General features: G+C 44.3%; 1 protein-coding gene across 1 annotated transcript in view; it reads left to right on the top strand.

Annotated features, from left to right (window-relative positions):
• Positions 1-15,986, top strand: part of Nid1 (nidogen 1) — a 75,117-nt gene that overhangs the window by 43,971 nt on the left and 15,160 nt on the right. Inside the window, exons 8-12 of the mRNA XM_034509912.2 lie at positions 553-798; positions 2,259-2,402; positions 8,009-8,134; positions 10,252-10,401; positions 11,294-11,416. Coding sequence (XP_034365803.1) covers positions 553-798; positions 2,259-2,402; positions 8,009-8,134; positions 10,252-10,401; positions 11,294-11,416 — 789 coding nt within the window. The remainder of the gene's footprint in view (positions 1-552; positions 799-2,258; positions 2,403-8,008; positions 8,135-10,251; positions 10,402-11,293; positions 11,417-15,986) is intronic.

The following is a 15,986-nucleotide window of genomic DNA, read 5'->3' as shown; positions in this document are numbered from 1 at the left end:
CTGCTACGAAACACTCCACATTGTATCTTTTAATACCACAGAGCTATTTAATCTACGGTGGTTGGGAGCAACCACTATTTATTGATTCCTGAGTGAGAGATTCTATGGAAACCAGTTCAAATGGCTCTGGCCATATAGAGTCCATGTAATTTACACACGCGACCTCATCAGATTCTCTTTACAGTTCCTTCCTCCGAGAGAGAAACTGAGGCAAAAGCAGCTAGTACCAGGTTGGTGGCTCCGAGGTCAGCTGGGACGTGGTGGGAGGAGTCCAGACGCGCCTCCTGAGCAGCTGCTCTTTCTGTCAGACCTCGCTTGTCTCTAGATGATAGGAATCAGCAAGTCACTAACGAGTCACCAACGAGAGTCACCAACCGATGCTGCTACAGGAGAGGAGGAAGCAACAGGACTCCAAGCACAAACAAATGGGCCTGTTTAAGTTGCTCCAGCAGGCCCGTTGTCCAATTTCATTGTAGGCAGGAACCGCTACTGATGCCCTCAAGGCCTTTGACAAAGCTCCTCACATCTGTCTGTCTGTCTCCCATACCTCAGTGATCACTTCCTCCTCCACCCGGGAGTACACGGTGACCGGGCCTGAACAGGACGGTGCTGCACCCTCACACACCCATATTTACCAGTGGCGTCAGACCATCACCTTCCAGGAGTGTGCCCATGATGACTCCAGGCCATCACTGCCCAGCACCCAGCAGCTCTCTGTGGACAGTGTGTTTGTCCTGTACAACGAGGAGGAGAGGATCTTACGCTACGCCCTCAGCAACTCCATCGGGCCTGTGAGGGGTAAGGAGGAGGGGGTTCACGCAGGCTGGCCAATGACTGTGCGCTTGCACATGTCTCTGTGCTCTCAGCACTCAGACCTGTCGATCACTGCTTCTTGGTTTTGGGATTTTAGTCTTTTATTCTCTGTCTATAGAAGAAAACGATGGTCAGACATCCTGTGAAAGAGAAAAAAAAAAAAAAGCCTGGTCATCAGTGGCTCTTGGCAAACAGACCTGCTTTTGTTCATGCAACCAAAGGCCTATTCAGAGGGGTGTCTGGGCTTATTCATGAGCTACCAGGGCAGAATGCTATCCTGATGAGTTCCCTCACAGAGCAAACCAGCCAAAGGCTACTGATGACTCTAGTGGACATTAAAAACAAACAAAAAAACAAACAAAAAAACAAACAAAACTTTATTTAAAATTTAAAACTAAAAAAAATATTTTTAAAGGACCACGTTAATAATTGTTCATAGTGTGAGATATGAGCTAACTAATTTTAACATATCCAATGAGCAGTGATCACATGAGAGAAACAGGCATATCCATCTCCAAATGTATCATTTCTCCATACTGAGAACATTCAAAATCTCTATTAGCTATTTTGGCATGTGTAGTCAATTGTTGTCATCTTTGGTTACCCCACCGTTCCACAAAACATTAGTCCTTACCCATCCAGTGACACCCTTGGCCTTTTAACCATCCTTTTCCCCAACCCTCCACCTCCCCACCTCAGGTAGTCATTATTCTTGCTCCTTCTGTGAAATCAACATTTTTAGCACTCACATGTAAGACTGGGCAACATTTGTCTTTCTATGTCTGACTTATTTTCATTCAACACAATGATTTCCAGGTTCTTTCATGTTAGTCAGAATCAACGGATGTCATATTTTTTCATGGCTAAATAGTATTCTACATCATAGCTATATTAGTTGCTTTTCTGTTTCTGTGATAAAATACCAGGACCAGAATCAACTTATGAAAGAAAGAGATAATTTTACCTTAAGGTTCCAGAGAAGTCATCCATGATGGGGGAGGTGTGACAGCAGGCAGCTGTAACAGGAAGCTGAGAGAATGTCTTCACCTACAAACAGGAAGAAGAAAGGGTGAACTGGAAGTTGAGCCAGGGTGTAAACTCAAGGTTTTTCACTGGTAACTTACTTCCTCCAGCAAGTCACCTCCCAATGATTCTACAACCACCTTAAACAGCACTACCAGCTGATGACCAATTATTCAAATTGGGAATTTCCCATTTTGAATAAACATTCAAACATTTCCCATTTAACATACATACATGTGTATATATATGTATACACACACACACATATATATATATGTTAGAAAGGTAGAGCTGGATGGTCCCATGGTAGTACTACATAGAAAGCCCTGGTCCCCATTACTCTGCTCTTCTGCAGTAGTGGCTTACTTCCTGAGGCAGGAGGGCTTCTGGAAGGTTCTTAAACACTGTGTTTACCTTCACAGATGGCTCCCCTGATGCCCTTCAGAATCCATGCTACATCGGCACCCATGGGTGTGACAGCAATGCAGCGTGTCGCCCCGGCCCTGGAACACAGTTCACCTGCGAATGTTCCGTTGGCTTCCGAGGAGACGGGCACACTTGCTATGGTATTGCTTTGGGCTCTGATGTGTGGGGTTCTGGGATATCAGGCTGGAAGGAAGCCTCCAGGTTCTGTAAATCAGGAAGCTGGGTATATGTAACAAGAATGAATGTGCTGACTGTGTGACATGCAAACATACCATGAAAGGCATACCTGCATTGTGAATGCTTTGTGTATACCCACTTGCTGTCTCCTTGGTAACGTCAGGGGGTTCTGCCTCTTTCATTATCAGCCCTAACATGTTTCTCAGCAACAGAGCAAAGTTCCTTGTTTGGTTTTATTTTTGCTTTAAGACAGGGTCTCCTTTGAGAATCCCAGGCTGGCCTCAAACTGAAGACCTCTCAGCCTCTGCCTACCAGGTGGTGGGATTAGAGGTATACATTGTCTGGCTGTTTTCAACTGTTTTAAAGCCTGCAGTTCAGTGCTATTCAACACACTCACACTGTTGTGAAGTTATCACAATCATCCTTTGCTGGGACCCTTCTCATCTTGTACAACCGTGTTCATTAGACCACAACTCCCAATACACTGTGACACATCCTCATCCCCAACTCCTGTCTCCCACCATTCTAGAACCTTACGTATGTGGGATCCACAGCACATATCCCTTGTCACTGGCTTATTTTACTCAAGATCCAAGATTGTGTGTGCAAGTGTCACCTCAAGGTGCATCCATCCATTTGATGGCATGCATAAGAATGTCTTTTTTTCTTTGGAGGTTGAATACTATTCCATTGTATAATGGACCACATGATCCAATTTTTTCCTCATCTATCCATTCAGATGAAGGGAGCACCTTTCCTTCAAAAGGCACAGCCAACTGTGCTCCATAGAACCTGCTGGTAGTCCCTTGTGAGTGGGCATATTGCACCTATCTTTTGACTATGGTAGACAAGGGTGTCATGAACATGGCTTCTGTTGATGGTCCTGCCTTCAGGTTTTATTTGTTGTTGTTTTGCTTTGTTTGCAAAATCCCCAAAGCAATTCTGCAGATCATTCTGTGCTTCGTTTTTGGAGGACCCTTCATGCTGGTTTCCATATCAGCTACACCACATTACTGTCTACCTAACTCCTATACATAACAGTGTACAGGAGTTCAATTTTCTCCATTTTTTTGTATAAACACACATACACACACACACACACACACACACACACACACACACACACACACACACACGTTACTGCATGCATACAGAGGCCAGAGGGCATCTTGGATGTTGTTAGGAATTCTGCCTACTTCTTTTGAAACAGAGTTTGGTTTGGAGCTTACCAATAACACTACAAGCCCCAGGGATCCTGTCTCTGCATCTCCGCTGCTGGGGTGACTGCAAGCATGTGCATCAATGTTCTGCTTTCCGTGTGGGTTCTGTGGGTGACACATTTAGGTCCTTGTGCCTGCACAGCAAAGGCTTTGCTGCCTTCTTTATCTCCCAAGCACCAATGTCTCTGTAACTTGGTCAACACTTTCTGTCAGTATTGCTTTTTCTTTCCTAGAAACTGAGGTGCATTAATCTGAGCCAGACATTAAAGTGAGCCAGTGAGTAACTCACATCTCTCACTGGAGCATCTGGAGCCCTGCCTCCTAGTAGCATTTATTTTATTAATTTTTATTTTATTTTATATTTTATTTACATTTCAGATGCCATCTCCTTTCCCCATTTCCCCTCCCTAGAAAACCCCTGTCCCATGCCCCTCCTTTCCTTTTTGCTTTTATACAATTTTTTTTTAATGTTAATGAAAGGATTTATAAGTTTGGTAATGCTCAATCAGAAGTGTAACCTAATACCTGACCTAGATATAAAAACTATCTTTGACTGGTGGAGACCTGTGAACATCTGCCTCCATGCCCCCTCTCTCTTTCTCTCTCTCATCACCTAGCTTCTCCTGTCCTTCATCTTCTCTCCTTACTCCATCTCTTCCTCTCAGTACTCCTTCCCACTTAGCTCCTCCTACATATCACTCTTCCTGTTAAAGTAAAACTTTTCTCTCAAAATACAATTAGAGCATACTTATTCCTAATTGTACCAGTGAGGTACAAGATAGTCCTAGTACCCAGTCCATCATTTTGTTGACTAACCAGAACCTCTGTCATCTCTCCTAACTAAAACACTTACTTTTGATCCTGGCTTTTTTTTTTTTTTTGGCTTTAGAATGAATGTCAGCTGAAAACCATTATTTTATTAATTAAGATTTAACTTCAAAGACTTTTATGTAGATAGCCTGATATTTGTTGGTAACTGAATTTTCAATCTCTTACCGAAGGACAGCTTGTCCTTGCTAAGACCAAGAGTGTCAGGCACTTTATCCAGTGCCACTTAAACCTGCACTGAAGCCTCACTAATGAGGAGAAATGCTAGATGTCGTTTTCTACATCTAGAGTGGTACACTCACAAGTATCTATCCAGCAAAATGGGCTGCTGTCCCACACTCATCCCTGTGTGTCTAGGGAATAAGCCCTGGCAAGCCCAACATGTTTAGGATTTGAGAATCAGGCTGTATCAGGTCTAGAATCCCATCTTGCTAGCAATAGGCAGGTCTGGTATGTAGATCTCATCGGTAGGGCATCGGGTGGGAGAGGTTGCTTTGGAGCGACCCATCCCTATAGGATGCTTGCTCATAGTGCCCTGAGACACTCAGCAAGCGGAGGTTTGTGCTTGTGGGTGATGTGATCGTTTGGGTGCCTTGCTGATGACATTGTGTAGCTGGTGCTCACAGGGCATGGTAAAGAAGACAGAAGAACTGACTTGCTTGTGATTGTCAGTGTTCCTGTAATGAATGGCTACATTGGATAGGGACAGTTTCAAGCAGCATGGTGATGTTTTATGCGATTTTATGTGCATGGAGCCCTGCCATGAAGGTGCTAGTTGGGGGGACCATGTTGGATATGAGGGATCCCTTTAGGTCTCCAGACCTTCTCAGTCTGTGTTTAATGTCATCAGCCACCTACATATCGATGGAGCATGGTTTATTAGTCACTTTTTTAGTTGCTGTGATAAAATACCTGATAAAGTGACTTGAGGAGGAGAAGGTTTTACTTTTGGCTCACAGTTTGACGTTATGATTTATCACGGCAGGGAAGACACAGCAGGAGGAGCTTAAAGCAGCTGGTCACACTGGTGTCGATAAGCAGACAGAGATGAACACTGCTTCTTATTGAGCTGTCTCCTTTTCATTCAGTCCAGGACCCCAGCTCATGGGATGGTTCTGTAGATGGTTAGAACAAGTCTTCCCATCTCAATTAACCTAATCTAAAAAAAATCCCTCACAGCCACGCCTGGAGGCTCATCTCCTACGTAATTCTAGGTCCCATCTAGATGACCATCAATATTACCATCACCTGCGGAGATGTGTCTCCTGTTGCTTATTGTGACCTTCCCAAGCAGCTCTTGGTCCCAGAGCTTAAGCTCCTCTTAAGACACACAGAGATGCACCCCCCTCCCTGTGACTTTGTACACTCTGCCACTGTCCCTGGAAATCCTTGGCCAGCCTTGTTCAGGAAGATGGGTAACCATGCATGTACTTGCTTTTGTCCATGGTCAGTCATTGTCCTGGAATATTAGCCTGGTGGAATGTGGGGATGTCCTGAGTCAGGCTCCTTGTTGTTCTGAGTTTCCAGAACAAGCCTTGGTGTTAATGCATCTGGACATGAGGCTTTTGACAGGAAGTCACATTAAGCCTCTGGATCTGCGTGTTGTTTTAACCCGGGTAGATTCCTGAGAGGGGAACTAGGGTGAAGCTCTGTGAGTCAAGTCCATGGTGGGATAGATGAACCATGACATGCAAAACGAGGCTGGCTTTAGTTGTCTCCTGGTGAGTTTCCTGTGTAATCTGGAAGAGATTTTTTGGGGGGATGGGGGGAATTTAGAGCTCAGTAATTCACCTGGAGTTCACATCACAATGGCACCCACATATCCCTTAAATTGTAATCTAGAGTAGCAGCATCAGTTAATATCTCAGGGGATATTTCTAAAAAGCATTCCACATGTCAGTAACCTCCACAAAGGGCAAGGCCTTTATAAAAGAAATAACTTGTAGAGACTTAGAGTCATTGAAAATGTACCAAGACTAGTCACTGTGGGGAAAAAAAAAAAACAAAGAATTAACCTAGAACTGGTGACTCCGAGTCTCATAATCCAAGTTCAAATCCTAGCACTCTCACTGTCACACACATCCCACACAACAATAACAACAATTTAAAAGTAATTCCAAACAGTGTGTGGAACAAATCTATGATCCCAGCACCCAGTAGTGGAAGCAGAAAGGATTGCAAGTTTGAGGACAGCCTGGGCTACATGAAGATTTTTTGATGAACATTTTTTTTTTTTTCAAAAAAAAAAAAAAGCTTTTTAAAATAAAAATAAATAATCCACGGTTTTCCTATTCAGCTAAAAAGGGGTTCTCCTCTTTTTCAGAAAGAATGTTGACCAGATGTTGAAAACAATCCTCTTCAAGCAGATGTTATGGGGTGATACGAACAGATGGTTGCCATAGTTACCAGGGGTACAATGTCCATCAACAAAGGGTCAAGACATGGACTCAGTTAACAGAAAAGATTTAAATCACACATGAACATTTTACAAACTGTAAAGACCATGAGATCTTAGTGGGGACACTGGGAGGGTCTTGTTCCTATAGAAACAGTGGTGTCTAGCCTGATTTATCCTTACAGACCTGATAGTGTGGGAGCAGTCCTCCGGGACCCCACTACGCCAAGGTCCTCTTGGCCTGCTGTAGCCTCTGCAGCTCTTGCATAACACATCTTCCGTCTCTGTAACTGTTCCCAGCGAGGAAGGGGCTTGGACAAGTTCCCTTCACGACGTGGCCCTGGCTTCTAGATGGGAAGCTGATGTTGTGTTCTGGTGCTGTTTGCTCTGAGCCTTCAGACTGCAGCCCAGCACAGGGGTCCAGCCACCTGCCGGGAGTGTTCTGGGAGCTGGTGGTTGGCATGAAAGACTGTGCTCTCTGTGTGGAAGAAGCAGCTGGCAGATAGGGGCAGAACCCCCATCCTCATTCCCATCTCCCGTCCATGCTTCTCTCTCCCCTTCCGGGTACTCCTAACAAAGTCCACAGTCCAAGAGCCTAAATCTTGAACTGTACACACAGCACACACACACACACACACACACACACACACACACACACACACACACGCACGCACACACACACTATAATTGAAAAGTTCTCAATTGGCCATAAGTTGTCCAGCCTTTCTCTATAATCATAACTGAAGAAAGGTAGTTTATTTTAAAGATTTATTTACTTTTACTCTGGGAACCAAACCTGGATCCTCTGCAAGAGCAGACTTCTGCTTTTTCAAATGTGTTTTTGCCATTCCAGTGTGTGTAGCTTGTTTTAATGTGTGTCCCCTTGGTCATTCATTCAGCAGGAAGCACACATACATCACTTAGAAAAAACGAACTGAGGGTTGCACCTTAAGTTATGTAAAGGGCAAAACTCAATATCTATTCTATATCACTTTGGGTATGTAGAAAAAATGTGTCTTCAAATGGATCTCTTCTCTGAGGAAAATGCTTTCTGCTTGACTATGTTTCATGAGGTTTGAAAAGTCTGTCTTTTTTTTTTTTTTTTTTAATCAACAATTTGCTGCAGATATTGATGAATGTTCAGAGCAGCCTTCCCGCTGTGGGAATTACGCCATCTGCAACAATCACCCAGGAACCTTCCGCTGTGAGTGTGTGGAGGGCTACCGCTTCTCAGACAGGGGAGTATGTGTGGGTAAGTTCTGCAAGAAATTTTCCTGGGGAGACTATCTCTGTGGGAAAGGCCTGGTTATAGATTTTGATCCTGGCAGGAAAGAGAGGGGCTGGTTACAAGGGGGAGAAGAAGAAGCTCTGCCCTCTGCTCCCTTAGATGGTCACAGTTGCCAGGAGCAGGAGTGTTCTTGTGATATATACTACCGCATGCTAGCGATACCTCATCTTACCCGCTCTGCGCTCTCTGTGGCACTTGCTTATACATTTGCTTGGCTCATTTTCGGCATACATTTAATGGCAATGGAAGCTGTGAGGCTTCATTCTCTGTGTCATTAGCAGCCATGGAATTCATGGTGAAGGGCCGTCTTCAAGCACCTTTACGCTCTTAGCTGCCTTAGATTGAGTTCTACCTGAGTTACCTCAGAAAGGAAATCCCACTTGGCAGCATTCCATTTATAATCTTAATTTAATAAACCACAAGCCGGAGCACAGCTTTTAAGACTTACTAAAGTACATTGATTTGTATTAATTCATTAGGCCAATTATGTTCCCGATTGATGTTGATAAGGAAGATACTGGGCCAGTTAAGAAGAACAAGTTTTTGAAATGTCACTCACCCCACCCTGCCCACTTAAAGCTGGTGTGTTATTTCCATGGCATTTTAAATTTTTGAGACAGGGTCTCATGTATCACAGGCTGGCCTCAAACTCACTGTGTAGTCAAGAGTGACCTTGAACTTACCTCCCCACCTCGACCCTCCAGAACACTGGCATCACAGGCGTGCATCACCTTGCCCAGTTTATTCAGGACCGGGGACGGAACCCATGGTCTCACACACACTCAGCGAGCACCCTCCTCGTTCTGTATCCCCAGCCCAAGTTCCAAGAACCACAGCTCAAAGATTCTTGGAGATTCCCAGATCTACAGGCTAACACGCTGAACAGGACATGCATGTCAGCATGAGTCAAAACAGAAACTAACTGTGCCCGTCATTGTCCTGTCCCTGTGTGCTCCCTGGCTGTTTACTGTGTAGTACACATGTGTTCCCTTTGCTCTATCACAGAGCTTGGATGAGGAGCTAAGGTCTGGATGAGGTGGAGTCTGTAGGGAGGGAGGGAGGGAACAGGCAGTTCTCATGATTTGAGTGGGACCCAAACATCTGTGCACCAAGGAGGCCAGCCCTTTTTGTTGCACAGGGCTGAGATTTTTAGCTTGCTGTGTTGAAACTTTTTTTTATTTTTTCTGTCCTAGCAGAGAACATCAGTTTTCTTGGCCTGACTTTTCCCTATGAGTTTTGTTCTGGGGGAGGTTCTAAAGTTTTCTTTTAGTGTAATACCATTGTCATCCCTCATTGGGTCAGTATGGGTGGTGGACTGTGAAGAGTTAGATCTTACTGAGATCTAACCTGGGGTCTATGTGAAAGAGGCAGATTGGCATGGGTCTGCCCATTCCCTAAGGCCACACTCACTAGAGAGTGGGGGTGGGGTGGGGTAGGGGGGTGCTGGGGAGCAGAGTGCTGTCTGAGGCTATGTCAATCAATGTCTTCTCCCAGACATAAGTTCTCAGCAAGAAACTTAACCTCCCAGGCCTTAGCTCTCCATCTTCAAAATGGACACAATCATTTCTTAAAGCCTTCGGAGCCCTTGGAGGCGCCTCAAGGAGCTGCCTAGGAAGACACAGAGGAGTCACAAGCCAATCCTTGTCTTCTTCCCTGGACCCCCAGCCTTCCATTTGTCTATAGATCAAATTCTGCATAAGCTGCTTGAATAATGGATTCCGTTGCTCAAAAACATGCCAGGCCTGTAACCCCAGGCCTGTCACTTAAGCTACTTAGGAGGCTGAGGTGGAGTTGGTGATCACAATTCAAGGTTTCCTTGGCCTACAGAGTAAATTCTAGGCTACCTTGGGCTGGAGATGCAGCTCATTGGTAGAACACTTCAGGAGCGTGAAACTTTAGGCTCAATGGTATGGAAGGTGACTATATGAAATGGTATGGTCTGGACCTCAGCAGCATCCAGACATAGTCCCCTTCTCAGAGCACCACTGAGCCAAATCACTGGTATGTAGAGAGCTTGGAAGGGTACCTGCCTGCTCTGAGACTTTCTTCCAAAGGCATTCATTCATTTCTTTGTTCTTAAGCTGCTGAGGACCAACGTCCTATCAACTACTGTGAAACTGGTCTCCACAACTGTGATATCCCCCAGCGAGCTCAGTGCATCTATATGGGTGGCTCCTCTTATACCTGCTCCTGTCTGCCTGGCTTCTCTGGGGATGGCAGAGCCTGCCGAGGTATGTGGTGGCTCCAAATTTCCCTGTATACCCTGAAACAGGGGCCTGGGTAGTACTTACTACGTGCTGATCATCAACAACCATGTATATAAAGAACATGTATTCCTTTTGCTCCATTGAACACGAGGGTGGCCTTTTCTATCTTGCCAGCAACTGGAATTGTGCATTTTCTTGGAAAGTTGACCTCATCTGGGACCTGCTTAGCTTCCCCTGCCTCCAAGGCAGGCAGTTAGGTAGCTGCTCTTTCCTGGGAACTGAGGCTGGCTTGTTTTTGAAAACACAAACAGTCCTTGCTTGTGAAGAGCTTAACATCCACCTTTGTATGTAATGGGTTTGCTCTTACCTGTGCAAGAAATGAAATTCCCAGTTTGAAGTCAGAGAAGAAATAACACCATAGAATTTTTCCAGGCTTGGGATCAGCCTATAGTTAGCTGCCAGGGGGACTTGTAACAGTAATTAACAGTGTAACTGAGGGCCCTTGGTTTGTAAAATTATACAATATTATACTGAACCCATTGCATTTAGTTCAGTAAAGATTTCAGAGATACGGTTTCTCTATTGTTGACTGGATAATTTTCCTCTGTAAACACTCAAGTGTTCTAGGAGCTACTTATTACAATAAAGAGGGAACATCAGACAGTGCAAATTTTTCCTTTTTGTAAGTTCGATGTTTCCTGGAAAGATTATTGTTACGTGAAACACATTTGTAAATGTACAGAAGACAGAAGTTGGGTTATTAGTGTCTTAAAAATGAACATTTAGTGTGTTTCAGTGAGTCTCTGGTCTCCAATTAGAAGCAAATTCACATAGATTTGAGTGTGTGGATTAAATTATTGTATCAACAAATTCTGGAAGCAATAACATGGTCTCTGGGCCTGTGACTGTTTTGCAGATGTGGATGAATGCCAACACAGCCAATGTCACCATGATGCCTTCTGCTACAATACACCAGGCTCCTTCACATGTCAGTGCAAACCTGGCTATCAGGGGGATGGCTTCCGGTGTATGCCTGGAGGTAAGATGGGGGTGTTAGGAGTTGATGGCCTATGAATGTGTTCATAAGATTTGATGGCCTGGGGAGAAGGGGATGTAAGGAAGTGGTCCATGGAAAGTTCTCAGAGTTCTGTGGGTTGTAAATTAGACCACAGGCTCTAGTGCAGAAGCACATAGTACACAGCTTTAGGGGATATCTCAAAGGACCCAAAACCATGCTGGAATTTTAGATTGTATTGGTTCCTAGGTACTGGAGTCAGCAGCACAGGATAAAACTGGGCATTGAGCTTTATTTACCAGGGTACTATAAAGAAACAGAATCAAGAGAATTATACATACACACACACAAGAAATTGAATCTTGTCATTTTAAAGACTGTCAAACCCTAGCATCTGTTTTCAGGAAGCAGGGAACCCAAGAAAGCCAATAACCTTTTAGTTCAGGTGTGAAGGCCATAGAACCAAGAAAGTTTATGGTAGAATTCCAGTCTAGAAACTAGTAGCCTTGTGACCCAAGACATATGGTTTGGAGGCTCTCATACAGAAACACTCTCTCTCTCTCTCTCTCTCTCTCTCTCTCTCTCTCTCTCTCTCTCTATCTCTCTCTCTCTCCACCCATAGGGTCTTACTGTGTAGCCCTGGCTATCCTGGAGCTCCCTATGTAAACTAGGATGGCCTTGAACTCACAGAGATCCTCCTAACTCTGCTTCCAGAATGCTGGGATCAAAGTCATGTGCTACCATGTCTGGGCAAGAGTTCTATTTATTCAGAAATGGAGCAAGTTTTTCTGTGTTCTGTTTATGTCTTTACATGACTGAATGAGGCCAGGAAGAACAGTGTACACAGAATGTCAACCTAAAGAGTGCCTTCCAGAAACACTCAGGGTGATGTGACCGAATGTCTGGGCATCCTGTTGTCCAGCCACATTGACATAAATCAGCAGAAGCCTGAGGGTGTTGGGGAATGGAATATGTGATGGGGATTGAGCTGAAGGGCCCAAGATCGGGGAAGGTTTAAAGTATGTAATGTTCTACATCACCGTTACTGACCTGAATATATGTAGCTTTGGGAACTGCTGCTCCCTGGTATGTAGGCACCCAGAAGCCTCAAGCCAGGCTGGGTTTGAGACTAGGAACTGGTAAGACTCTCAGGAAACCCTGTTGAACAAATGAGCATAGTTGGCTGCCAGCTATACAGAACCTACTAGGCATGCCCAGTATCTGTGTTTGTCACTTTCCAGTCGAGAGAACAAAATACCCAAGACTTTAACTTGAAGAAGGGAAGTTATGTTTCGGTTCATGATGTCAGATCATTGTTGATGTTGTTGCTTTGGGCTGGGATGAGAGCATGGAGCAAAGCTGAGTTCTCAGTGGTGACTAAGAAGCAGGAAGAGAGTGCAGTGAGATGGCTCAGCAGGCCGTATGGTGGGAGGAGAGACTCTTACAAGTTGTTCTTTGGCCTCCACATAGGCTCTCTCACTTGGGATTGGTGTACCCATGAATACACATGTGCGTGCATGTATGTACACACACACACACACACACACACACACACACGCATGCACACACACACTGTTTTAAAAATGAAAAAAAAATCACTGCCAAAGGAGAAGAGGGCCACCTTCTGTTTCTGAAATCATAGGTTGTGGCTATAGCTCTGCCCACAGATTTTGCTGGGAAGGACACAGAGAAGCAGTCCTGGCCACTTGAGTTGAGTGAGGTGTTCCAGCTGCTGTTAAAACAGCCAGCATTCATCATATCTGTGGGCTGGTTTCAAATCTCCAGTTCAAAGAGAAACAGATGTCTAAGTTTTTGTTTCAATTTTTTAAGTCTGACTCCTTGCCCTGTCTTTAAGGCTCTGTTTACTAAATAGAAACAGATCTAGACCTGCAGTCTGGGATGTGGCGATGGGATACTGATAATGTCAGTAAGAGCCATCTGCTAAGATGGTTTATTTATTTAATGTTGTTTTCAGAAGAAATCCAACATCCGGTTATATACCCAAGAGGGCATGCACTAGAAATTTACAAGGATGTTTATGTATCATTTATAATCAGAAAAAAACCCTAACTATCTAGCAACAAGAAGAATGGAAAGATGAATTTTAGTTTAAATTGTACTTTGAAATAACAGACAGCAGGCAAAACAAATGGACTGGAGCAATAGATAAACCTCAAAAGATAATGCTGAGATAAATTATAAAAGGTTTACATGTACGAGCGCACGCGCGCACACACACAGAATAAATGTGTTTTGTTTATTTGTTTTGTTGTAGAAAGGGGATATAGTATAGTGGTAGAGTACTTGCCTAGTATATGTGAGGTCCCAGCCTCAATTCCCAATGGAGATGAGGAAGAGGGGGAAGGAGGAAGAGAACTCATTTTGGGGAAGGAAACTTTAGGAGATAGGGCTGGAGACCATAGGTCAATGAAGGGAATGCTGAAATCCAGCCCCTTCTTATTCTTGTTCTTTTGGCCACCATGATGTGACTCATTTTCCTCTACCATGAATTCCCCGCCATGAAGCTGTGCATCACCACAGACTCAAAGACAAACAGTAAGCCCCTTTGTTTCCGTAACAACCACGTCTCCCCCTGGACTCCCTGAGAAATGATTCTCCTCTTCCCTCCCACCTATACGGTCTGAGCCTTTCATGGCAGTTTCCAGTGAGTGTTTATAATACAAATAAAGCAGATAAGAGGTCTGAGGCTCCCCCCAGGGTTTTGGTCTGGGAAAAAGCTATAATGGCATTTCCCACAGTGGCAACAGCAGCAGCACAGAGACTAGAGGCCATTTACTTTTCCTAGTGTTTGATGCCTTTTTCCATTTCCCCCTCATTGTCTTCCCTTTCCTTGTTGCCTGTTCATTGCCTCTTCCTGAGCTTCCCTCCCATCCGGCATTTTGGATTCATGTTGGGCAGGGGCTTGACACGTTCACAAGTAGACATCTAATGTTTTTATTGTAATTGGTGTTCTTAAGAAATTTCTAGGGACTCCCCGATAAGGACCATGTTGGAGACATTGTATTCTTGGAAGCATAGCCATGCTGGGTAGATGTGTCTATTCAGCAGCTAGTGATGTCCCAAAGCCAAGAAAGTATGGGCACCATTCATGCCATCCACCTTGCTCTACTCACAGATATGTGTCATGGTTGTGCAAGAGTCTATGTAGTCAGTGGGAGCAGATGGTCCCTACAGGGAGCTCAGACTGTATAGGAAGCAAGTGAATGAGTGGCTCCTCTGCACATCATCTCCCTCTGAGTAGCCACAGGCTCCCCATTACTGACTATCCTCTGATAGAGAGACTTGGACTTCTTAGCTACCTCCTCTCTTCTACACCAGGGCTGCACTGGCCTTTCATTTGACAACATCACAAATGTAACCAAGAGAACAAGTAGAATGCAAATCCAGGGACCACAAATGGGCTGCCTCTTCTTTCTCCTCATTTCCTTTCACTCTCTTTGCTGCCATCTCAAGAAAAACTACCCCAGACTTCCTGTCTGCTCTCAGACATATCAAGGGACTATGCATTCCTTCTTACAGCTGAGTCAGACGGAAGAAATAGCTTGTCTGATAATTATTTTACCAACCAGAAATAAACTCAGAAAAAGTGTCTTCTTGACTCAATTGTCCCCACCCGATCTCCCAGGTCCTTGATGCAAAATTCCCTAGGGTGTTAATTCTTGGCCACTCCTGCTGCCTGTTTGCCAGTCTAAGGATTCATTCCTGGAAGTCTAGGAAAACACACCGTGTTTTATAAACACTCTGTTCTTCAAGGTCTATTTCCTGACTCAGAATTGAGATTTCCTTTCCTTATACATTTGAGATAATTCTAAAAGTTTCACAGTCTATTCCAGATGATTTGAACTTTCGATTGTCCAACAGGATATCAACACAAAAGTCTGTCTGTTACATAAAAGGAAATAGCCCTCACTCTCTTAAATGCTCTGCTTGGGGGCTGGGGCCATAGCTCAGTTGGTAAAACGCAAAAAAAAAAAAAAAAAAAAAAAAAAAAAGAAGAAGACTTCAGTCTCTAGATCTTGCATTTAGAAACTGGACACACTCATGCTTGAAACTGTAGTGCCGAGGAAACAGAGACAGGGGGACCCTAATCAGTCAGCCTTATGCCAAGTAGTCTGTCCAAAGAATAAACAAGGAAAACTGAAGAATGATATCTGACTTCTACACATATGCACATAAAGTGTACACACACACACACACACACACGCGCGCGCGCACACACACACACATGCACACACATGCAGACATCACTGTAGCTGGAAAAGTGGTTAAGGACAGAAATATTGAGAGGAGAACTTCTGGGAACTTTCAGGCTATTTCACTGATACGTTAAGGAAATAAAAACATGATGGTGCTTGTTGCCTTTTTCATTGATATGACAATATGCTCAAGAAAACCAACTTAAGAAAGGGTTTATCTTGGCTCATGGCTTGAGGGGATACAGGCCATCCTACTAAAGGGAAGACATAGCAATGGGAGTAGAAAACAGCTGGTCATTCTTGGTCTGCAGTCAAGAAGCGGACAGATGAGTTTAGGTACTCAGCTCTCTAGGAGCCTACCTCAGGGTGCCACTTAC

This window comes from Arvicanthis niloticus, chromosome 8 (assembly GCF_011762505.2).
Source record: "Arvicanthis niloticus isolate mArvNil1 chromosome 8, mArvNil1.pat.X, whole genome shotgun sequence".
In the NCBI taxonomy this organism is placed as follows: domain Eukaryota; kingdom Metazoa; phylum Chordata; class Mammalia; order Rodentia; family Muridae; genus Arvicanthis; species Arvicanthis niloticus.
This window is presented reverse-complemented; position numbering and strand designations above follow the sequence as displayed.